Source organism: Alligator mississippiensis, chromosome 1, assembly GCF_030867095.1.
Source record: "Alligator mississippiensis isolate rAllMis1 chromosome 1, rAllMis1, whole genome shotgun sequence".
Taxonomy (NCBI): domain Eukaryota; kingdom Metazoa; phylum Chordata; order Crocodylia; family Alligatoridae; genus Alligator; species Alligator mississippiensis.
This window is the reverse complement of record NC_081824.1, coordinates 12,793,234-12,817,263: the sequence shown is the minus strand read 5'-3', so window position 1 is coordinate 12,817,263 and position 24,030 is coordinate 12,793,234. Positions and strand designations below refer to the sequence as shown.

The 24,030-nt window shown below is 45.1% G+C and overlaps 1 protein-coding gene across 3 annotated transcripts in view; it reads right to left on the bottom strand.

The window, feature by feature from the left end:
• Nucleotides 1–10,460: 10,460 nt before the first annotated feature.
• Nucleotides 10,461–24,030, bottom strand: part of RUNX2 (RUNX family transcription factor 2) — a 288,575-nt gene continuing 275,005 nt past the window's right edge. For all 3 annotated transcript variants that reach the window (XM_019491598.2, XM_019491601.2, XM_019491603.2), the window contains one exon: nucleotides 10,461–11,370. In XM_019491598.2, the coding sequence (XP_019347143.1) occupies nucleotides 10,703–11,370 (668 nt within the window). In that variant the 3' untranslated portion in view covers nucleotides 10,461–10,702. The remainder of the gene's footprint in view (nucleotides 11,371–24,030) is intronic.

Sequence of the window (24,030 nt, the reverse complement as noted above, 5' to 3'; positions counted from 1 at the left end):
GCCCTTTTGGACACTGGACCCCTGTCCAGCCTCACCCCTCTCAGGCACCAGTTCCCTGGCCTCTGTCTGGCTGCCCCCCTCAAGCGCTGGACGCCTGGCCCCTGCCTGGGCTTATGCTTTGCCCTGCTCCAAGTTCAACACTCACTTGGGTCTTGAGCCTGCCCCTGGCAGGGATCAAGGTGATCACGTGTCCCCAGGGTACTAATGGGACCTCCAAACCCCTCTTTACACCCAAACCCAAGCCACCGGTGCTAACTGCAACCTAAACAATAAACCCCCGGGGTATAACATAAACAGTCCCCTCCATGCCCACCAGCATCACACAAAAAGGAGAAGCAGCCCTATTCCCCTTTAAAAGGGAAAACGTCCCTTTGCCCCACGTGCCCACATAGTTTCCCAGCTCTGGGGTTATACCCCCGTGAGCTCCCCAAGCCTCACTGGGGATCCACAGGCAGCACCGCTGTCCCTCCAGCATGCTCTGGCAGCTCCCCTGGACAGGAGCTCCTACCCCTGTGGCTTGCAGGGCTAATCTAACTTGCCAGCTCAGGCCCTGGACTTATATGTCTCCCACGGCCTGGCCCCTTTCCGGTTAGGAGGCTACCACGGGCTGCCTGCAGGCACCTGCTAATTGGCCTCATTGCTATGGCACCCTGCAGCTGCTGCACCCTACCTGGCCTGCAGTGCTTCCTCTCTGGGCTGCTTTTCTCCCAGAAAGGAAGAGAAAGCCCCAGGCTCTCTGTTACAAAGAGGAAAAGCAAAAAGCACCCTTCATGCTCTTTCCTCCATGTTTCATTGACCCCTATCCAGTCATCAGGCAGAAAGCAGAGCAGTTGCAATATCCTGTGAACATTTTTGTGATTTTGAAAATTTTCCCCATCCCACATTGGGACAGATGTCCCAAACATCAGGGGGAAAACTGAAAACAAAACAAAGCAAACAAATCCTGTGTCATTCAAGCCATTTTGTTCTGATAATTCTCAATTGTTTCTATGCTGATCAAGTTTTATTTTCAACTTTGTTTTACCATATTAGCCTACATTTTGAAGGGAAAGCAAATGCACAAAAACGTCAGGCTGGGAACGCACAGAAAGAAATAGTGCAGGAACGCATAAGTCAAATTTGATTGTAGAAGCAAAGAATATGAAGCACATGGTCAAAGTCCCACCAAGAGTATCCTGCATATGATGGGACCCCATGAAGGGTCTAGATGTTGCAGTACAGGTATCTTTCCCAGCCTGACAATAGGCTTTGTGGAAGCTGCCCAAGGCAGCAGTTGATGTGGCAGAGTGCAGTAGTCATCTACTGCACAATACTCCCATGTATAAACTGAATCATGGAAATTAGACCTGGAAAATACTATTAGGTCATTTTGACCATTCCCCTACTGTTGCACGGTTGCTCCCTACAATATGTTCTTCATTGCTTTGTCTAGTCAGCTTCCCCCATTTCCCCGGGGAGATCATTCCACAGACTAGCAGACCTCACTGCTAGGAACATTTTCCTGATGTTCAGCCTAAATTTTCTTTGGCTCATTTTCATCCCACTACTTTTGTTAAAGCCTCCTGTGCAGCCCTACACAACTTCTTCCACTCCTTGGGTTGCATTCTCCAGACCCTGAATGAATGTAAGGCAGTCCCACTGAATTGAGGCCCGTGGGTTTAGCAAATGATGATGGTAATACCTATTATGGTAGTGGTAGTGAAATATAAAATAGCAGTGACAGTGAATATAGTGAATAGACGCAGTAAATTGTGAATAAAAAGTAGTGACTTAGATATAAAAGTAGGGATAAAACATAAAAATTGTTCCTAGTTATATGAAACATAAATAAAAAAAAATGTTTGCTTCTATCACTTGTCAGCAGACTTGATTTCATGAGCCCAACATTATCCATGGTGTTTAACAGCTAACGTCTGTGGGGCCTGATCCACATCTGGTATACAGTGGCATACCACCGCTGAGGTCAGCTGAAGCCAGTGGAGCTATGCTGATTTACATTGTCTGAGAAAATGACCCATGAGCTCCAGATTTACATAATAGAGCCATATGTGACCTGATCAGTAATGAATGGTACAGCTTAGGAGACCTATGGGCATCAACAATTTCAAGACCTTTGCTTTCCCCCCTTACAGAAGCTGCAGGAAGTTTTGAGACTGGGATTCCTATCCCAGGTACCCATCCTATGATGACATTTCCTAATGCACTGATTTAGTCTGATAGACATTAGCTTCGTTATTAGAAGTTCTGTGTGAATAACTGCTTTTTCAGTTCCATTGCAGTTCTAAAAAAAAGAAAACCCTAATTTTTCCATCAGTCTAATCAATGAGTTGTCAAAATGTCTAGTGAAAGAACCAGTAAAAAAAAGTACTTTGTGTCAAAACCTGATCAAATGTTTCATGAGCTTTTTAAAACACTGCTAGCAATTTTAATAAAATTAAGATACATTTCTAAACAAGATAATCTTCTAAATTTAAAAAATGGCAGAACTGACCATTTTGACTTTTCTCGTTTTTTCACATTTGTTCTTTACCAAAACACTTTGCCACGATCAGCAGAACTTTGCAAACTGTTCCATTTAACTCAAATCTACATTTTTCATCCAATTTCATCCAAAAATTCCATCCACCTCTAGTGACCAGATCTGTCCAGGGCCATCTGAATAAGACCCATGTTAGCATGAAGTGTAGACTGTGTTAGCATAAATCCAAATTAATAAGGAATCAAAATGGAAGAAAAATGTCAACATTTTCCCCAGACCTACAAGAAGACTGAACTAGCTATAGAGGAGCAAGTGACTTGGAAACTGTCTAGACAGAGCACCTGATTGAGCAGTGCAGATCAGAGATTCTTACAGAGAAAATGCAGTAATTAAGTGATGTGTACAGTCTCATGTAACTGTGAAGCACATCTACGAGCAAGAGCTACAGAGAGAAGTTACTATTTCTGGCTAACCTATTTCTGAGATACAGTTTGAAACAAAACCCAACAAGTGTTTGTGGTATCTTCCTCCGAGCTGAATTTCTGTACCAATGCGTTCTTGCTCGAGATGAATGCACTCCCAGGGTTCTCGTTAATTATTATCATCATTTGTATTATCACAGCTCCAAGGAAGCAGAGTCAGGAACCAGGATCCCATTGCACCAGGCACTGTACAAATACAGAACAAGAAGATTGTCCCCAGCTCAAAGAGTTTACAAATCTATACGGTAGTGTCAGAGTGATGTTGTGGCTCTGATGGTTCATAAATTATGTGAGAGGCAAGGATTGTTTGGGTGATATCTTTTATTGGATCAACTGTGTTGCTGGAATAAAGTTAGAGGTATTTAGGAGGGTATACATGCACCTTTATAGATTAACCAGAAAGAGAGAGAGAGAGAGAGAGAGAGAGAACACAACATTTTGCAAACCCAAGTTCATTTCATAAGATGAAAACATTCATTTGAAAACTTGCCAGACTTGATCCCAACTTTATCCCGAAGATGTCACCCCAATATCCTTGCAATTTATGTGTAAGGCAAAACACAAGCAAACCAGCAGGGAGCAATTCCTAGAGAAAATAAAACTGGTCAGCATGATGGTAAGTGGTCTTAGCATACTAGCAGCTTGCAAGGACAATGGAAAGACAGCCTACCAAGGGAGTCTCTCTTACTTACTGCTTTATTCACCTCTGGTCCCCTGGTCCGCAAGCACCAATTGCCTTGTTTCACTACATTTTGTCTTGCAGCAGTGGCGATGAGATCATTGGTTTAAACAGCGCATGGTCTTACCCTGTATGGCCAAGCAAAGAGGAGAGTTTCGTTATCAGGTGATCTAGGTGAAGCATAAAGAAAGGAAATCACCCCGACCAACCACCGAGGCTGAAACTCCGAAGCTCTTTCATGGAGTCCGAAGTGCTCCAGTGGGTCAAACGCCTCCGGTTCTCTACTTCCTGACTACCCTGCAAGGTGAACTCGCTCCATCGAAGCCACATAGCAGGAGACCTCCCACGAATCATTTAGAGCGCACGCTCTTTGAAGTGGCTTCTGTGCGCTCAGGGGCTTAGACACACCTAGGTAAACGGTGAAGCTGGTGGTCACTTCTCTCTCCTAAATATTTCTTTTTTCAATGAGACATAATGTCAGGGGAAGCAGTGGAAGATGGCACGGACAGGGTGAGGAGGGGGTTGACTTCTACATGCTCCAAGGTAACTCTGTGCTCCTGGGGTCAAGGTGGGACCGGACTGTGGTGTCCCTTCTGGCTGCAGAGGGACATCCTGATCTGCGGTACCCTAGGGAATAAAAACTACTGTGAAAAGTGGCCAGAGGGAACCCATTCAGAAAACCTGCGGGCCTAGGCTTTGCTCAGTATCCAGGATTAGTCCCCAGGGTTGTGGATAAGGCTAATACAGTGCTCTGACATGGGTGGCCTGGCCAGCGGCTCAGTCTGAAATAAATTAAACAGAAGCTCAAATGATTTTGAAAGACACTGTGGTAAAATGTCTAATAGGAAGCTGGAGGCATGCAGCCTCTATTACTTTGTGGGCTGGGAGAAGGCTCCACAGGAGCATCTGCAGACTGTACCTGCATTATACTTCACAGACAAAAACACACTGAATAGCCATCTTATCCCAAGGACTGAACCCGCTTCCAGGCTGGATGTGCTGCCAGTTTTCAGCTGGGCTAATGCAAGAGGAATGCATCCCCAGCACTGGTTCTTGTTTTAATTATTTTTATTGGAGGACTTGAGCGCAGTTTTAGGGAATGTGTATACAAATATTAGTAGCACAATGCACGCTGCATAAAACAAAGTGAAAAAACATGCCTCCTTCAATTTCTTATTGAGTAAACCTGTGATTTCGCCCACCTTCTTGGGTTGCAGTCTAATACGCTATGTACAGCCTCTTACCTCCTTGCAGAGCTCCCACTGGAATTACTGGAAGCTGAGCACATCAGTCAAGCACAGCATAGAGCTGCTAAGCGTCCAGTTCCACTTCTGAGACCCTAACCTCTAAAAGAAAGGAAAGGCAGAGGAGGCTTTCAGAGGCTCGCCACAGTAGCAGAAGTGCTCTCTTGGCTCATGAGAAGGGGTAAGGCTGGACATTTGTTTTAAGCACAAGTTTTCACTTCCACTATCAGTTCCATCCTCGGGAGTTTTCAGTTCTACTACCCCAGCAGAAGGGTCAAGGGCCTCTGACGTCTCGGTGCCGTCCCAGTCAGAAACACCATAGATCTGTTAGTGGGGGATGTATGGAACATGAGATCACCAGTTTTTCTCCCAGAAAAAGCATTGATTCATAGGTTTTTAAAGCCAGAAGGGACGAGATAGTCATCTAGCCTGGCCTCCCGCATAACACAGTCCAGACAAGTTGACCTACATTGAGTCTGTACGTTCTTGCGGCGCAAGAATGTATCTCGGTTCCTTTGCAGGACGCTTGAGTCCTGTGACTTCTTGAGCAGAAATCAATGCCAATAGCAATCTCAGTAGCGATCTCCATATGGATTTATTGTGTCATGGTGGAACAAAGAGTGAATGAGTCTGTGGGACCGCTGGGGAAGGAGCCTCCCCGAGGAATGTCCAACGGGGGGACACTGTGCTGGGCTGAGACCATCAGTTCATTTTATGCAGTCTACTGCATCCTTGCCAAAGATATGTACTTAAAATAGTCTTAGCGGTGAAATGCTCTGTATCTCTTTGCCCATCCCTGTAGCCATCGATTATGATGCTGTATAATGGTGTATAGGGGACACAGACCCAAATCCAACTCCACTTATGCAGATTTTGGAGCCTATTTTTCCAAGAAGGAGGAAGAGGGGGGAGGATGGTCCTCACACTGTTTAGCCCAGTAGTCTAGTTTTTAGAGCACTTGCCCTGGGGCTGGCCAGTTTTAGCCCCCACCCCTCATATAGACGGCATTTGAACCTTAACATGTCGCACTCCTCAGCCAAGTTCTCTAAGCACAAGGACATGGGCTGGCTGTTAGCAAGAGTGCCCACCACTGCTCCTACTGAAGGTGGCTCAGGAGGAGAGCCAGACAAAGAAAATGTGGTTCTGATACTATGCTACTGTGCAGCTGCTGTAGCGTGTAGCTTAGCCTGAGCTACAAAACCAACCAGATGAGCTGAAATATAAAATCATTAGAAAATCACTGCAATAAACTGAGCAGGACATGAGATAACTCAGTCTTGTTTATGTGAGCTGTAGTCACTTCAGCATAGAGATGCCCACAGACTAATTTGCTGTATTATCTGTTGGCCATTGAGGTACCAGTTTAACACCCTGGACTGTTTCCATGTATCATCCGAAAGTCATTGGGTCCATCTAGAAGTTCTGGTCTTGTTTTATTTTCAGCAGGTCCCAGGAATAAACCTCTCGGACTTCAGTCTGTTTCATGTTTATCAGGTAGGGGCACCTTGAATTTTATTTCTTTGACCGTGACACTGGAGAAGCCTCCAGTGCCTCTTTTTGGAAGGAGCTTCAAGATATACTTCCCTTCCTACTCCTCCACCACCCTCCCATAAGGGCACACTAATGCATGTTGAAGGGCCGTCATATTAAATGTATATGCTGAAGAGCCAGCATATAAAAATCATGGGCAAAACTGACAGCTGTGTTAGACACATCCAAGTGGCACATACACAGCTCAGAAGCTGCCGGGATCTCGAAAGAGAGACAAAGATTTCTGCTGACATCTAAAGCCAGGGATCAGGCAAAGCCCAAGCTGTGATTCCAGCAGAGCCAGCTTAGATTGCAATGCTTGTAGACCAAGAGTGGATGTCGTTCTCTGCAGTACCGCAGCTGAGCTAGTCCTTCCCCAGCCTGTATTTGTGCCTGTGACTTTTTCATTCCAAGAGCAGGACTTTGCACTTCTCCTAGCTGAATTTCATTGGGTTGATTGCAGACAATTTCTCCAGTCTATCCAGGTCACTCTGGGTCTTGGCCCTACCCTTTGTAGTAATGCCACTCAATTTAGTGTCATCCGCAACTGTACTAAGTGCGTACTCAATCCCAGCACACAACCCATCAGGAATGTCACTAAAATGATTCTCCCACTCTATTCAGCACTGGTGAGGCCCGTGTCCAGTTGTGGGCCCCACACTTCAAGATGGGTGTGGGCAAATTGGAGAGCTCAGCATAGAGGGAAAACATGATTAGAGGCCGGGGGAGCAAGATTTATGAGAAAAAGCTGAAAGGTCTAGGGTTATGTATTCTGGGGAAGGGAAGACTGAGAGAGGGATTTGATAACAGTCTTGGAATACCTGAAGGACAATTATAGAGAGGATGGAGATGGGCTTTTCTCTATGGCCATATGGGACAGAACTAGGAGCAATGGCCTCAAGCTGCAACAGAGGACATTTAGACAGAAGATTAGGAGGAACTTTCTGACTATGAGGGTGGCCAAACATTGGAACAAGCTACCTAGAGAAACTGGAATCTCTATCCCTGGAAATTTTCAGGAGCAGGTTGGCTGGGATGGTTTAATCAGGAATGATTGTGGCTTGTACAGGGGGCTCGACGAGATGACCTAATGAGGTCCCTTCTAGCTCTACTTTCCTATGCTCTTACGCCAGAGAGAACATCTTAGATTGGCAACTAAAATCCTGGGATGATACCATGACAAGGGGTGTTCAAAGCAATTCCCTAGAGATGTGTACCAGCAAGAAATTTTGTCGGCTTTGACATGATCTGTGAATATCATCAATGCGTCCATACATTCTTTAGGCTTAGTGACCAGGGAAAAGGATGCTGAATTCTCCAATACCTAACAGGCCGTCATGGATCAGAGCAGAAATTGGCTTGTTCACCTTAATAGAGAAACAGAAAAGGGAATATATGCCTGTCTTCACCAAAGCAGCTTTTATATGACATGGCCAGGACACAGATGGCTCGTAAAGGTTTCATGTGATAGCTGGGTTACCCTCTGGGTTTTACAGAATGGAATTATAATGAAAGCTGAGGCGTTACCAGGTTGTTGATGGCAAGGAAAAACTGACATCCTAAAAACATGTTTGCGATCCTGAGATGAGCTTGTTTGCAAACGACTTGCTGCTTTTAGAACATTTACAAGACATTCCTAGCTCAGACCCAAATTATCTGCACTTTGACGTTGAGATTACATGGCATAATGAAATGGTCCTTTACTAGATTTAGCTGTAAATACAGGCCAAAATGACAGTTAAAAGGTATTCCTTTTACCACTGCAACTCAGAGCATGGTTATGTATGTGAGGAGCAATAACCAGAAATGGTAGAATAAAATGTCAGTATTTTCCATGAGAAATGTTTCAGTACAAACGTTAAGTAATTTTTCCCCAATTATTTGACAAAATAATTTGGGTTCTTTTGCATAAGAAAATTAACTTAATTATACATTTCAAAAGCTGAATTTTTTGTAGTTTTTGCTTTTTGAGTTTGCCTCTATTTTGTCTCTCTTCCCAATTTTTTCAGTGGAAATAAAAGGGAAAAGTGGTAACATTAAAGGGGCACAGGGTAGTCTCCCTCTTAACTTCTTTCCCTTTTTCAGAAAATATAATAAAAACCATGTTGGAAGAGCCAAAGAGAAATATTTCATTTTTGAAAAATAGAAAAGAGGTTTCTGTTGAATCAAAAGGAACATTAGGAAGAAAGTGGAAGTTTTCTTGGGGAAATGTTTTACTCTCTCTGGAAAAGTCCCCCTCAATTTTTTTCATCAAAAATCTTTTGGAAGAAAATGTTTCAGAGCAGTGGTAGAGAAAAAAGATAAACCACTGCAGCTGGTTTCTCTCTCATGCACATAGACACATGCACACAAATATATGGATAGGTTTATTTATAAATATGTACACAGTAACTGAAACCTCAAATTCAAATACACCTGAGCTTTGGGGAAGTTTGTATCTTCATTCAATCTTTGTGGCTTAGGTTCATCTGTAACAGAAATATCTACAAGTAGACAGTACACTTCCTCTTCGGTCTTATCTTTCTGTCTGTCTATCTACATTTTTTTTCTACGATGCCTTCCCATCAGGGGCACCGAACTGTTGAGTGTCTACATTAGCTTGGTATGACAAGTTCATGTTAGCCTTCACAAAGGATCCTTCCCTTCCCCTCAACCCTTCCCAAGGAGTTGTTTCCTTTAAATATCAGATGTGATGGTAAAGGTTGATGGGTCGTGTAGTGTCTAATTCAAAGAACATTGCTCAGTCTAATCTTCTATAACTTGCTCCATGTATGAACCCCCTTGAATAAGAGCATTTTATCTTCACTGGGTGCATCTACATGTACATTAATGCACTGTCGTTACTGCGCATTAAGTTTAGTACTTGGTTAACCAAGTACTAAATCAATGTGCAGTAACTTGCAGTACTGCATGGTAGTGCCGGTGCATGGGTTTGGTAGTGACGCTTACTGCACAGTAGCCTAATACTACTGAGCAGTAGCGTATTAGCACGGTTTTTGCCCAGCACATTCCTGCACAGTGTTATTAGGCTACTGTGCAGTTAGCATCTCATGTAGATGTGCCCACTGTCATGCATTTTCTCTACAGGTGCATTAACACTGAGGAGCATAATTTTGCTGGGGAGAAGTTATGCACCCGGTACCCCATGGCTCACACACACATGTGAACCCCTATCCATCTCAAACCATCTACTTTACTGATGTTGCCAAGTGCCTTTTATGTCCGGGTCAGCCTGGACATCAATGGCCCAACACCAAACTCTGCCCCTTGGAGATGTAGATCCTGACATAGCAGCATGCACAGCTAATTCCTTTCCCCAGAGGCAAAAATGCAGCTCAAGTGCTTATCTGCCACTTCTTGCTTTGGAAACTACTTTTAGGCAGCATGGCAACAGGCTAGAGAGAATGACATGGCAAGGATCCCAGGATCTGTTTGCATGTAGTGGTCTAATTGCTGTAAATTGGCTTAGTCTACTTATGTCCTTGAAGAATCCCTAATACAGTATTGGCAACTATAATGGGTAGAGTCCTGCAGGTATATTTAACGCGCCACTGCCTTTCATTTGCACCCTGTAGGAGTAGTGAGGCTGTTCAGCAGCCATTTAGGCTGAACGCTGGTATTGCTTACACAACTGGCTTGTATTGTTTTGCAGCTGTTTATCGCAGACCTTACCTGTGTCTGCAATGATAATTACCTCTTAACTTTTGTGAGCTGGGAGGAGTTCCAAGTTTAGTGGTGCTGTGCTACCCGAGTGCTGTTTCAAGGGAACCAGCAAGGCAATAGGAGAACTAATCTCCTCTCCGCATCTGTGCTCTGTTCTTTCTTGCCTTTCTGTTCTCTTCCTTGTTCAGCAGTTTTCGTTGCCTCCCATGCAGCTAATCACTAGTAATTGTTTGTCACCTTGGATTCTCTCCTCGGGCCTCCTGTTCTCTCCACATTCTGCCTCCCCATATTTTCTGTGCAAGGTCTTGCTGACTTTCAGGTCCAGTGATGCCCATGATGGCAAAAAGATGAAATGAGGGGAGTGACTAAGCATGAAAGGTATGTAAAGAAATATAAACCATTTTATTAACTCCACAGAACAATTTTCTATATGCAGCGATTTACAAGGAGGAGGAAAGAACCATTGCCAGGGAGACACGATAAGTACCAGGACACGATGAACAGTCACAGACCATTCAGATCTGCACAAGCCCTCTCTCTACTATTCCTCCCCCAGTGACGCTTCCTGACCAGCTCATTCATAAGAGACTTTTGCAAGGACAGTAAGATGACGTAGAGTTCAGTACTAGGGAGCTGGGGTATCTGTACAGTCCTGCTGTGGTGCTAAGGATGACGCTAGCTGGCTAAGGGCTCTAGCAATAATGGAAAGGTGGCTGTTCATTGTCCGCAACTCTGTCAATATGTCTCCTACGCTTGGAGGTGCCTGCCCAGCACTTGGGGGGACGTCGTGGGCAGCTGGTGGTGAGCAAACTGCCTCGGGGGGCAGCTCCTCCATTGATTCTGCCTGGTCATTTCCCTGCCCATAAATGTGCAGAGGTGGGCTCCCGCATCTTTTCACACTCTCTGTGGGGCCAGACCCTGCAGACGGTTGTTCTTTCTCCTTTCCCCGGGTGGTGGCTGATGTTGCGGAGGTGAGGTAGGGCAGCCAGTCAGGGAGGTGGGAGGTATTGCCAGGTGAGTAAAGACTTGGGTGAAGGGCTGAAGCAGAGACAGGCAGTGGGGGACCAGGAGGATGTGGAGTGGCTATGGAGGCAGCTGCTGGGGTGGGTGGGGGAACCGTAGGCAGTTCAGGCTGGAAACCTGAGATGCGGGTAGATAAAGGTGGTGAAAAAGATGGGGCACCATGGTCATAGGAAGAGGATGGTGATGGTGGAGCTGTGAAAGGTCCTGGTTCTTCAGACGTCGACGGTGAGGCAGTGGCAGATGGGGTGTCGGGAGTACAAGGTTCGGAGTCTGCAAGAAAAATCAGTCACGAGTCACTTGGCATGCCGCGTGTGAAGCTATAGGTAACATTTACCAACATGTACGACTGTACACCTGATGTACATGGAGAACCAAGGCGAATTGACATGAGTCCAGCACTTAAGTAAGCACAACTTAATCGACTTCACCGGGACCAGATGCTTTGGTTTCCAAGGTGCATATCTGTACCAACAGAGCTGAACGAGGATGTCTTTAACTATCAGTGGAACAGATTTCGTTCTCTTCGTGCCAGTCAGGAGGGGGCAGTCTTACTTAGGCATGCAGGGAGTCAGCCTATCACCCACTCAGAGGATAAGCAATGCATTGTGGTATATGTTCAAAACCTCTCTCTTATCTTCCTTCCCCAAACTCACATTCTGACCCAACGTTCTTGGTACACATCCCCTAGTTAGGCATTACAACTTGTGGATGAGTGAATGAAAATGTCTGTGCTGGGCATGATGTGAATCTCTGGGTAGACATGGAACCAGATCATAATGCCCTCACTCATGCAAAATCCCCTTGGAGGTTTGAGTGCTGGAGGCTTCATTTTGGAGCCAACGTTCACTGCTGCTGGGTTTAAAAAGAGCTTGTGGAGCCCTCGCTTGAATGGACAAGTCAGCAGCAGAAGCAGCAAAAATGAGTTTGAGGATTAGCTGTTCAATGACCACTTTCTGCCTGGAGACAAGGCAGACTGAAGAGTTTACCACTGGAAATTGGATGACGACTCCTGCTGGCTGATAATGAGTGGTTTCAGCCGTAAAAATCAACACAGAATAAAACAAGCAGTCAAGTCAGCTTGACACACATCCCTATCTGAGAGCAATCTCCCACTGACATGCCCTACTGCTTAGCATTAGGACCATGCTCCATGGAAGGTGCCCAGGTACTACAGGGCAGCAGCATAAAGCCCTAAAATAGACAGGTGCCCACTACCCCGTCTCTCACTCACATCGCCCTGAGCCTCCTTGCTGTTCCTTCTCAACCCATCCACTTTGCTCATGTTGCCAAATGTCTTTTATATGTAGGTCAACCCAGACAGCCCAACACCAACCCATGTATAAATCTACCTTAGTTGAGTGAAACTGCCAATGTTAAGGAACTGCTCTGGATACAAAGACACAAAGCAATAAAGATTCATCCAGTTTAAGATACTGCAGGGTTTGGCTTTCCCTAGCTTAACACCATCCTATTGTTATTTTTGACATCTGAAAAATTTGATGCTATGAAGAAAATGGGGGGAGGGTTGTATTCCAGTGAAATTACACTGAGTAAATGAAACCCTTCCCTAGTCACTGCTGTGGTCAAGTTATATGGAAACAGGTAGTCATTTGGCTCTTCAAAAGTCTGCCTGTTCCACCTGAGAATGCCACCTTTTTCCCTAAACAAGTAGCATGTGTGGATTGAAAGGGGACTACAACACAAAAATGCAGTGATTCACTTGTATCATTTTTTATGGAAAGCTACAGCAGGTTGCTTGAAAAGTTCCCCTTCGTCTGTGCATTAGTGTCCTTTCTAGCAGAAAGACCTGGTCTACTGAGAGTTCGAAGCATGTTAACTAGAGATGGGCTGAGGGCACTGGGTTTGACCTTACCCCAAAATGTTCAGTTCTGGCTTTGCAACACCAAAACCAAAACAAGAGGCAGTTCGATTTCAAGTTCCATTTCTGTCCAAACCATCAGCGTTTGTGAAGGTTAAGATGAAAGCTTCGGGTTTGGCCTGGCTCTAGCGTTAACCAGATCAGTGTTTAGGACCCATATATAGCACGGTTAATCCCTGTATGCACCAGCCAAAGAAACCTTACTAAGTGTTATGTGTTTCCATACACTGAAGATCAGAGCAAGGAGTAATGCCACAACCCTTGAGGCAATCTGGTTTTGAGCTACAGCAAATAAGAGTTACAAATGGTCTTTAAAAGGAAAACAGGCAACTTTTTATCAAATACAAAGACTAGTAACCAGTTCAGACACAAATCTGGTCACCAAAGGCACCTCACTTCATTAATATTTTAAAACAAAGCTTATCCTCCCTATCAAAAGCCACAACCTTGATATCTTTTGTATCTTTCCTTAAGGCTATCTCTGCCATGATGCCTATAAAATACAGCTCTCTGACCTCATCTAGGCAGATGGCTAGCTGAGACAATTGCTTATTATATACAGCGTGGTCATTTTATTTTCCTTATACTTCCCTTCCTCACATGTTGCCTGTTTCTTCTACCTGTTGCATCTTGTAGGAGCCCCTAGATTATAGCATGGGCTGCATTTTTTTTTTTTTACTTGTCTACACAGTGCTTAGTGCAATCATTTCTGGTGCTTCATTGGAGCCTTTGAGTGCTATTGAAGTGTTAATAATAAATCAAAGAAATATGCTAAACACATGCTAATTCCAGTTAAAGGGGACAGGCTACACCCTAGGGCACTGGAACAAGGAGTAGAGTGGGCTGGGGCTGATGGGATGAGGGGACAGTTTCCTTAGGGGAAGGAGATCAGACTAGAAAATGAGTATGGAGGCCTTCAGGAAATATACAGTGCACTGGTCAGGGTCTGTATTTGCCTGTGTGCCCAGTTTACACCAGATGGGAGCCCCAGTTCCCAGCTACAGAAGCTGATTCTTCTGCTCCAGCTTTTGCTTCTGAGGAAAAGATGATCCAGTAATTCTGTTAGGCTTCCTATAGTTACTTAATAGCTTTGTGCCTCAGTTCTCTGTCTATGAAATGGGGACAATTGCATTCTCCTAGCTCATAGTTTGCATGGGGATAATTACACGCAAGATTGTGAGCTGCGGGGATAGTACGGTAATTGGAGGCATGCAGTCACTGGTAGATAAGTCCTTCATGTGTTGGGCAAGACAATGGCTGCCGAATAAAAATTAATAAAGTGCAGTATAACAAATTGTGAAAATGTGGGTGAGCTATTTTGTCTGATCTAATTCAGCTTCCTCTGAAGCAATTAATGTAGTGTAGTGTGAGAGCAGAGACTGTCACCTTTCAAGCAGATAGCTCTATCGAGCATTTGCTTTGTCTGTTTTTGTTTGATCGTTATCTCCTGCAGCCCAACCACTGCAAGCTGCGACCTCTTTGGGTAAAAACAGACATTGGGGCTCATCCCGGGTCTGATCTGGGCAAAGCAGACACAGGACAATCCTTTACAGGGGCAACTTGAATAGCTCTTACCTCAAATTAGTCCTGATTTTCCCAGGGAAAAAGTGTTTAGATACTTCACAGGTACTTAAAGTGGGACAATGGGTTTATATGCCTGTAGGATCCCAAAATAACAGGCTTTGTCCCAGAAGAAATCCAAGTCTGTTTTCAGTCTTTCTCTCTCCTAGAAAGCTAGATTCTGGTGGAAGGGAAACTTTGAGAGAAACTTGATTTTGATTTTCCATTGCCATGCCGTTTGCTTAGCTATGGGCACAACCAGGAATCAAACCAGTATCTATTTAATATGACCTCTTCCCTCTTTTTGCATGGGTTTGACTGATGGCAGAAGGCATACTAGTCTAAAAAGAGGCTCAGCTTGCAAGGAAGTGGAGAATTGTGTCTCCTTGAGTGTTTCGAGGCAGAGCAGTATCTGCTGCTGATCTGTCCAGGTCAGTCCTGGACCATTGCTCCATTACAATATTCAGAGGTGCTTTGCTGTAAAGTATTTCTCAACAGAGTACTGAAATGAGTAACACAGTCTCCCGTAATAAGGTACCACATTACAGGATGTCTTTGTGTCCTGTGGCCTCTGCTTGTGCAAATTGTCAAATGTTAGTTTGAGCCTGCCCTGTGTGCGACTGCATGTGCATGCCTACATGCGCTCCTGCTTCACACAGCAGCTGCTCCCCAAGAATGTCTAAATATACCACAGCCTCCTCTTTCTGGTAAGAAGTGAAACCAAAGTCCTCACTGCTTGTGGTAATTGAAAATCCCATGCTATTTTTTGCATAAGCAAAGGTGCTAGCTAGCTCTTTGTCACAGCCAAACCCCAGCATTGGATTCGGCTTCTCCAAACCTTTCTACCTTGAGCCCCTTGTAGTTTCAGGTGAAATACAAGGCTCTGTGCATCTCAGGGATTTTGTTTTGCACTGTTAACCAGTTGGTGGGCTCCAAGGGCTTTCATGTCAGCAGTGAGCAAAATGATTAGTGAAGAAATTTTAAATAAATATTGAAATAAATAAGTGAACGTCCCTCAACGTGTCTGTGTGTGTGTATGCGTATGTAAGGGGTTTGCAAATGTACACAAGTGGTACAAGATCATAAGCATGAAGTATCCTTGCTAATAACATGAATTTGTGAACAATGCAATCATTTTTACCCAAGTTTGTCATGTTCCTCTAGATAAGGGTTTCTATATTTCAAGATACTATGATATATTACATTTGTGTTTCTTAGATATTTAAAGCTGCCCTCTCAAAATAACTAGGGGATATATAAAATATCCATCCATATCAGTTGGGCCAAAATTAAAAAATGGCCCCTTACTCCAAAATTTGAAACTCAAAAAGTCCTATCACTCCTACATGAAAACACCTTTGAAATCAGATGACCTTTAAGACTTGCATAAGGGTTGTGAGATCCAGGCTGTAGTCAACCATTGGGTGATGTGTTGCACACAGCCCTCACCCAAAATACCTCCATCTTCCTACCATTTAAACTAGAATCACCTCAACTAGAATTCTTCCTTTCTGCTCTCCCTGTTTCGAGCAGCTCCAAGCAATTTGGTCGGTCTTTAAAATAAATCAGGAGTGTGTGAATTCCTGCGTGATGGAGCGGTCTGCGTGGATCCCTGCACTTGTGCATCTCTTTGCAATTCTCCCTGCACTAATTGTGCTCTGCTGCCTGCTTTCCTCTCCCCAGGTACAGTAGAATAGGCCTAGCTGGGATGAATTTTATGTGACTAATCACATTATGACTCCTGTGGAGTTGTGCTCTTTCAAAATCTCTTGAGTAATAGTCTGTTATGAGTAAATACTTATTCCCATTTCATGTGAACAAAATTGTTCTCACAGTTTGTCATGGGCCATCTGCTATTTCACCATTATCCCTGGCTTAATTTCAATTCTTTTTTTTATTCATTCCCTGACAATGGAAGAATGTTTACCCAACGGGGGTGAGTTTCTCCAAAGATAATATCCCTTTGGCACCTCAGAAAAATAGTTCGATTTTTGGAAGTGCTCAGCAGCTCCTGTTACTTTCAGTACGAGAGCTTACACCTGAGATTTCCTGATATCCAGATACTAAGGAGTATCAGATAGGCAATGTTGGTTGATAACAAGAGATCCCTTCCCTTTGTTACACAATAATACCTAATTGCTATCTAGACCTTTTCATCCGGGGGTTACAAGAAACAATGGCCGCAAGCTAGCAGAGAGCAGATTTAGATTGGACATTAGGAAGAACTTCTTCACAGTTCGAGTGGCCAAGGTCTGGAACGGGCTCCCAAGGGAGGTGGTGCTCTCCCCTACCCTGGGGGTCTTCAAGAGGAAGTTAGATGAGTATCTAGCTGGGGTCATCTAGACCCAGCACTCTTTCCTGCTTATGCAGGGGGTCGGACTCGATGATCTACTGAGGTCCCTTCCTACCCTAACATCTATGAATCTATGAATCTATGAATCTATGAATCCACAGAGCTCAAGACACTTCACCCAGTAAAATGAATCTGACACAGGGAAAGGAAATCACTTGCTCGAAGTCACACAGCAGATTCATGATGGAGCTAAAAGCAAAACCCAGGTCCACCTGCTTCAACTTCCATCGAGGCTACTGTCCCTGCCTTACACTTGCCGTCACCCTGTGATTAGTTCATTCTCCCAGCAGGATGCCAATATGCATGTCAGAAGCTTCAGACCTGTTAAAAACTAGACTACATACTACTACTTCCTATAAACCAGCAGCACCAACATGGGGTAAAAATCCCACACAAGACCCACCACACTGCATCACACCAGGGGTCCATCTAACCTAATATCCTATCTCTGACAGGGACCAGCACTGAAGAAAAGTACCAAGAAACCCTGCAGTACCAGTTATGAATGAAGATATTCCACACACCATATTTCCTTTACCTTCAATTAATTAATCAAAATTATTTATTTCATTTTTAATGCCAGAAAAGACCATGCCATCACCCCGTCTGACCTTCTGCAGAATGCAGGCTATAGAATTTCACTTGGTGACTCCACTATTGAGTCTAAAGTTTTACCTTCATCTGTGGAGGTGTATATATACTTTTCACAACTCTTGTTTTTATTACTGTAACTCTGAATGTTCTCATTACACCTAGAAATATCCAAAAATACCACTCCTTTCTTTTAATCCCGCCAAGCTTTTGGCCTCAATTATATCTTGTGACAATGACTTCCTCAGGGTAATATTGGATTGTGTTCAAAAATATTTCAGTTCCGCACCTGATGAAGAATCCTAGAAAATGAGGGCTGGAAGGGACCTCAGGAGGTCACATCTAGTTCAACCCCCTGCTTCAAGCAGGACCAGCCCCAACGACACCATCCCAGCCAGGGCTTTGTCTACCTGGGTCTTAAACACCTCCAGGGATGGAGAGTCCATCACCACTCTGGGTAACCTGACCAAGTTGTACTGGAACCCTCACCCTCCTAATCAGAGAGTTTTTCCTATTATTATTATTATTTCCTCATTTTAACCCAATTAGCCAGATAGCAGCAGCTTCTGCAAAACCTCTGTTGGGGACCACTCTTGGTATTTCTGATTTTAATCCTCTTTGTGCGTGGAAAGTCCCAAAGAGAGCAAGCATCAGAGATGGTGGAGTTCTCCCACCAAGGAGATATACCTTTGGTACCTTCCTATGGCCCCAGATTAATTCAGTGATCAAAGGTGGAACTGTGCATCCCTTGACTTCAGGATTTGAGTCAGAAAAAACCCGTCTTAAGTCAATCAGCAAGAATCCTGTTTGAACTTTCAGGAGGTGCTGCTTCTTTGACCTGATTTGTTTCTTAACCCATTCCTCTTCCGAACTTTCAATACACAAAGAAGATAAAAATGGTGATTAACTCGACGCAATGATAGTCATATGTGATTTTTTTTCCAGGAAAAACATGAGACACACAGTACAATTTTATGGTTTTCATACCCAGTGAGTCAAGGCTGGAAATACAGTACACATGAGTCAATGAGATTCCATGTTCTTCCCTGGCATCAAAAAGGACATTATTTAGTATATGGCTTCCCTGCTTCTTAGGCCCTGTTCTTCTATCTCTTCTTGCATGGATTATTGAAGCAAACTGTGTCTAGAACCCCAATTCTGTCATAGATTAAACGGTGGGGACTCTCTCAACGTATTGGTCTACCTGCTGTCTTACCTAGGGTGCAATGACTATGCCCTTCCACTCTTACTAACCTGTTGAGTACACAAGTATAAGGAGATCACTAGTGAAGACAGCCTGGAGTGCTTTATTCCTTCCTGGATAGTATAACTTAGATGCTATTCCTATTCATGCCATGGTCTAATCCCTTTTGAAACTCTCTGCACTCTTATCCTCAGTAGTGATGAATGCCAAAGACTAATGACACGCTGCAGATAAATCCCTTTTTTCCACTTCTGATCCTTCTGTGTTTCATTCACTAAGGGCCTAATCCTATTTCACCTTCATGTGCCTAAAAGGCATTGATGTAGCTGCAGTTTTTGGTACTTATGCATAGTTTGGCTTCTAGTTTCACCTGTGGCAGAACAGGATTGCCCAGTGCGCACACCTGCTGGGAGTAAAATGGACTCACCCACTTTTTAGCCCAGTTTCCCAGTGGTTAGGGCACTTGCCCAGTGAGAGGATGACCTTAGTTCAAGGCCCCTCTCACCCAGTGGGGGTTTGAACCTGTCTCCCACTTCCCAGGAAAGTGCTCTAAGCACTGGGCAATTGGCTAGTTGTTGCCCAGAGCACTCTCCAGCCCTCCTCTTGAATCTGATGACTGCACCTTGTATTTAATATTCATTGGACAAAATGAACACACCACAGTGGGATGCTTCTAGCCCCCTGGAAGCAGGAGCTGAGCTTTTCTATCCCATGGCAATATCCATCTCACTGAGCCACCCTCCCTCTTGTGGGTTCTCCACTAGGACCCACAAATTTTCTCCTCCCGGCTGGCCAGCAATGGTAGAGTTATTCCACATTAGGGACAGAAGACAGGTCTAAAACCTAGGGTCCTTTCCATCTCATTGGGTCAACCTCCTGTGGCATGCCTGTCTCCTCCTGGCTGCTTAGGGCTTCAAGCAGAAAGCATTCTGGGCAACTGTGTGCACTGCCTGGAGAGCAGAGCACTTTACTTGAGTGTGCAGGTTTAAACCACCTCTGGATGAGGGGGGCCTAGCACACAGCTCTCCTTCTCCCCAAACAAGTGCCCTGACCACAAGCTTGTTGGGCTAAACAGAAGGCACAAGGGCCTGCCTCCTCTCCTGGTGCCTACTACTGGTAGCTTTTAGTTTTTCTGCAAGGACATTTTCAGGACTTACCCAGAGCAGGTGATCCTATTTCACCTAGATACCTATACAGCCATAGTTCCAACTACTGAGCATACCTAGTAGGGAAGCACATAAACCGGTTTAAGGCTAGGGACAGACATTACACATAAACCAGTTTAAGTGATCAGAAACTGGTTTAGACCTGTAACAGAACAGATGTTCAGTGCACATCAACCAGTTTGAAAAAGGCTGAAACTGGTTTGAGATAAACCTGGTTGAATGTAGTATCAGACTTAACTGATTTGGCGCAAACCAGTTTATGCAATGTCTATCCCAGACCCCTTGCCGGTTTAAGTTAAATCAGAGTCCCCCAGCATCCCAGCATGCTCTCTAGGCTGGGCAGGGCTCTCTGCTCCAGACCAAGGCTGGCCTCTCCACTCTGCTCTCTAGCTGGAGCTCAGCACAGACTTGCAGGCACAGCAGAGTCTGCTGACTTCCCCATGCCCCCTCTCACTACTCACTGCTTAAGCAGAGCTCCCTTCCTCCTCTCTGCCACAACACAGACCGTAGCCAGCATGTGCCATGCTAGCTAATGCCGAGAGGTGTGTGTGTGTGTGTGTGTGTGTGTGTGTGTGTGTGTGTGTGTGTGTGTGTTTCTCCAATTTCACTGGGATAGGCAGACAGAACAATGACCTCTTAGGGCTTTTGGAGCTAGTCAACAGGTTGGCTGGTATACTGTTTAAGAAGTTTAAAATAATGTGGAGAGAGGCTATTGTTTTGCTAATCCGATGATAAAGACTGTTATCAGCCCCCCAGCTGGCTTGTTCACCTGTCAGTTTGCTGCAGACAGTATGAGGAAGCAGGGAGGGAGGTTGAAAAACTCCATATCATCAACAGATGCATGCACTGCACACCCCACTCCTTGCATCATAGTGCTAGCCTGGGGCTAGGGGCTGGGGGCTGGCAACACTTCCACCCCTCGAGCAGCCAGTGGGAAAAAGCCTGGGACTGTGCAGGCAGACATCCCTAATCAGGGAGTCCTGCCAGGGCCTGGCCGTGCCCCCCTTAGCTCAGCTCCCTGTAGAAAGGAAGGGTGGGCTGCTCTAGTGCCCCCCGGTTTCTAGCCTGAGCCACTGCAGGCATGTGCCTGAATTTCCTCAGTCCAGAGAGAACGTCAGTCCATTTTCAAACCAGTTCAGCTCAGTCAGGTTAGACTAACCTGCAAAGATTGAATCAATTCAGGCTCAGGCTTTTGAATGTCTGTCCCTAGCCTAAGTGATCAGAAACTGGTTTAAAACTGTAACAGAACAGAAGCTTGGTGTACATAAACCAGTTTCAAAATGGCTGAAACTGGTTTAAGATAAACCTGGTTGAATGTAGTATTGGACTTAACTGATTTGGGTCAAAACTTTTTATGAAACTTCTGACCCAGAACCCTTCCTGGATTAAGTTAAATCACAGTCCTCCAGCGTCCTAGCATGCTTTCCAAGACAGCAGGCCTGGCCCCACCCTTCTTCTCCCTAGCTGGAGCAATGAGGGCTGGCTGACAAGGGGATTGTGGGGGCAAGTCCGGCTGGAGATGCAGCCCAGTCTACAAGGTGGGGACTCCCCACTTCCCCTGGCAAACCCTGGCTGGGTGCTGGGGCCAGGGATGGGGGTTAAACACCCCTTCCCCTCTCAAACTTAGTGCTGGCTGCAACTGTGGACTACAAATCCCAGAAGCACCTGGAAGCAGGAAGAGGAAGTGATAAGCAACCCTGCAGAGTCCTGCTGCTGTAATTCTGGACTGCAAAACTATACTGGTGAAATAGGATTTAGTCATAAATACCCACTGCTTCTCATAAGAAGGGAATTTGTGTACAGATACATGCCAGATTGACTTGAGTTATACATAACACTAATTGTCATATTAATAATCAAGATGAGCCTCATGCAGCACTTTGCAGCTTCAAAGTGCTACACAATTTGTGTTAATCCTCACAAAACTCCTTAAATTACCCTTCATTTTCCAGGTGAGGAAATCAGCTGAATAAGAACATAGAACATAAGAACTGCCATTTACTGGGTCAGACCCCAGGTCCATCTTTGCCCAGCCTCCTGTGTCACACAGTGGCAGAGAATGGATACTGAAAGGGAGTGCGAACTGGGTATGACCAGGGTTTTTTTCTACTGTTCCTCTCCCACTTGCAGCTTCCAGCATTAAGATCTAAGATGTTCTAAGATGTTCAGAGACTGTTCACCTGATTCCCACATAAAACCATGTGAATGGCTAGTTTGTGCATTGCCCTTGGATGCTTTGCATAGAGATGCAAGGATGCTGGAAAACTCCTGTTGTAGGCAACAGCCACATCTTGACTGGGGAGTGCCAGCCATACTCTCCTCCACTAGTCCTGTGGGTACCACCTAGAATGGCATTATAGGTATCTCCAACTGAGGCTTTACAATGTAGAAAAATAAGGCACCTGGCTACAGGAGGGTGACCCAAAAGGTCAAAGTGGGCACCCGGGTTCCCTGCACAGTCACTGAGCATTTAAGTGCCTCAAAGGGTAATCCACAAAAATCTGTGTGCTGTTGTAGAGCAAGCCAATAGGAAATATTAAGCATGGAGATATGTCTGAACTCTTACTCCCCTAGAGCTCAGGCCCTTGACTCAAGGCTGCACATCAGGCCTGCATGTACACTCAAAATCCACAGCCTGTAGACCTGGTCTGAGAGTAGACCCCAATGGGTGCCTACACACAAGCGAGGCTACTCCAACACACTGTAATTACAGTGCATTGAAGCAAATTCAATTAATCAAGTCGGCTGGAGTGTGGTAGGTACCGCGCTCCAGCAGACTCCAGTGTCTCATGTATCAGTGTCCCCGTGCTTAAAAATGGTGACGGGGCACTTTAACTACAGCTCATCAAACCAGCTTTAGATAAAGCGCCCTCGCCGCCATTTTTAACCACAGGGACACTGATACACGAGACACTCTGCTTGCTTTAATAAGAGCAGCTCTCAGAGCCACTCTAATTAAAGGAGCCCCTCCCCTTCCCCGCCCCTCCCCTGAGCACGTGTATCAACTCCCTAAGTGAACAGGTCCTGATCTTCCTAAAACACAGCTAGGGAAGTAAGTGGAGTGCAGGGTCACCTTTTATAGAGCAGCCTAGTGATTAGAGGACAGGACTTAATGGCTCAGGAGGCCCCATCAAATCCTGTGTTCTTCACTTAAGAAGTGGGATCTTCTGATCTCCACTCTTGAGCACGCTAATGACTAGGCTACAGAGTCAGGCTCCCTCTTGCTTCCTCGCCTTATGGCCCCATTACTTGCACTCCTGGCTGCCTGTGAACCAGCTTCATCAGGAGGGGTGCAGAGTGCTCTCAGTTCCCCTCTTCTATACCTTGGTGGTTAAGACACTCTTCCAGGGACTGGGTGATGGGGATTTGAATTTTCTCAGGCTGAAGTGGACAGCTTCATTCCCCAAGGTAAATACAGTAAGGATATTCCTTTACAGTTTGTATCTTAACGCCCAGAATATGCCCCTGCAGCCACACAAGAAGCCTCATCAGAAGTACTGTGTCCCATTTTGGGCTGTGCACTTCAAGGACATGAATGGTTTTGAAAGAGTCCAGCACAGAGCAAAAAAATGAGCAGGGGTCTTTATGGGAAAGGATGGAAGAGATAGGGTTATTTAGTCTGGAGAAGAGAAGAGTGAGAGGGAATTTGATAACAGACTTCAAATACCTGAAGAGCAATTATGGAGAGGATAGAGATGGGCTTTTCTGGAGGGGACAGAATTAGGAGCAAGGGCCTCAAGCTGCAGCAGGGGAAATTTAGGTTGGAAACTAGGAGGAACTTCTTGACTATGAGGGTGGTCAAGCATTAAAACAGACTACCTGGAGCCACTGTAGAAACTCCATCCTGGGAAGTTTTCCAGAACGGGCTAGACAGTCACTTGGCTGGGATGGTTTAGTCAGGGATGATCCTGCCTTGAGCAAGGGGCTGGACTAGATAACCTTGTGAAGTCCCTTCCAGCCCTACTTTCCTATGATCCTAAGAGCCAAGGGAATGCTTGTTGCACACATGCAAGTCTCCATAGACAGATTCATTTGGCACCAGGCTGTGACCTTTTTGTTTAATGAAGACGTACAGTTCTTCATGCTGTCAGCTGGGTGAGCTGCTGTTTTATGGAAGAGCCAAACCATATCTCAAGACAATACTATACTTCACTGTCCTCTTTGAATTACAGCCCAT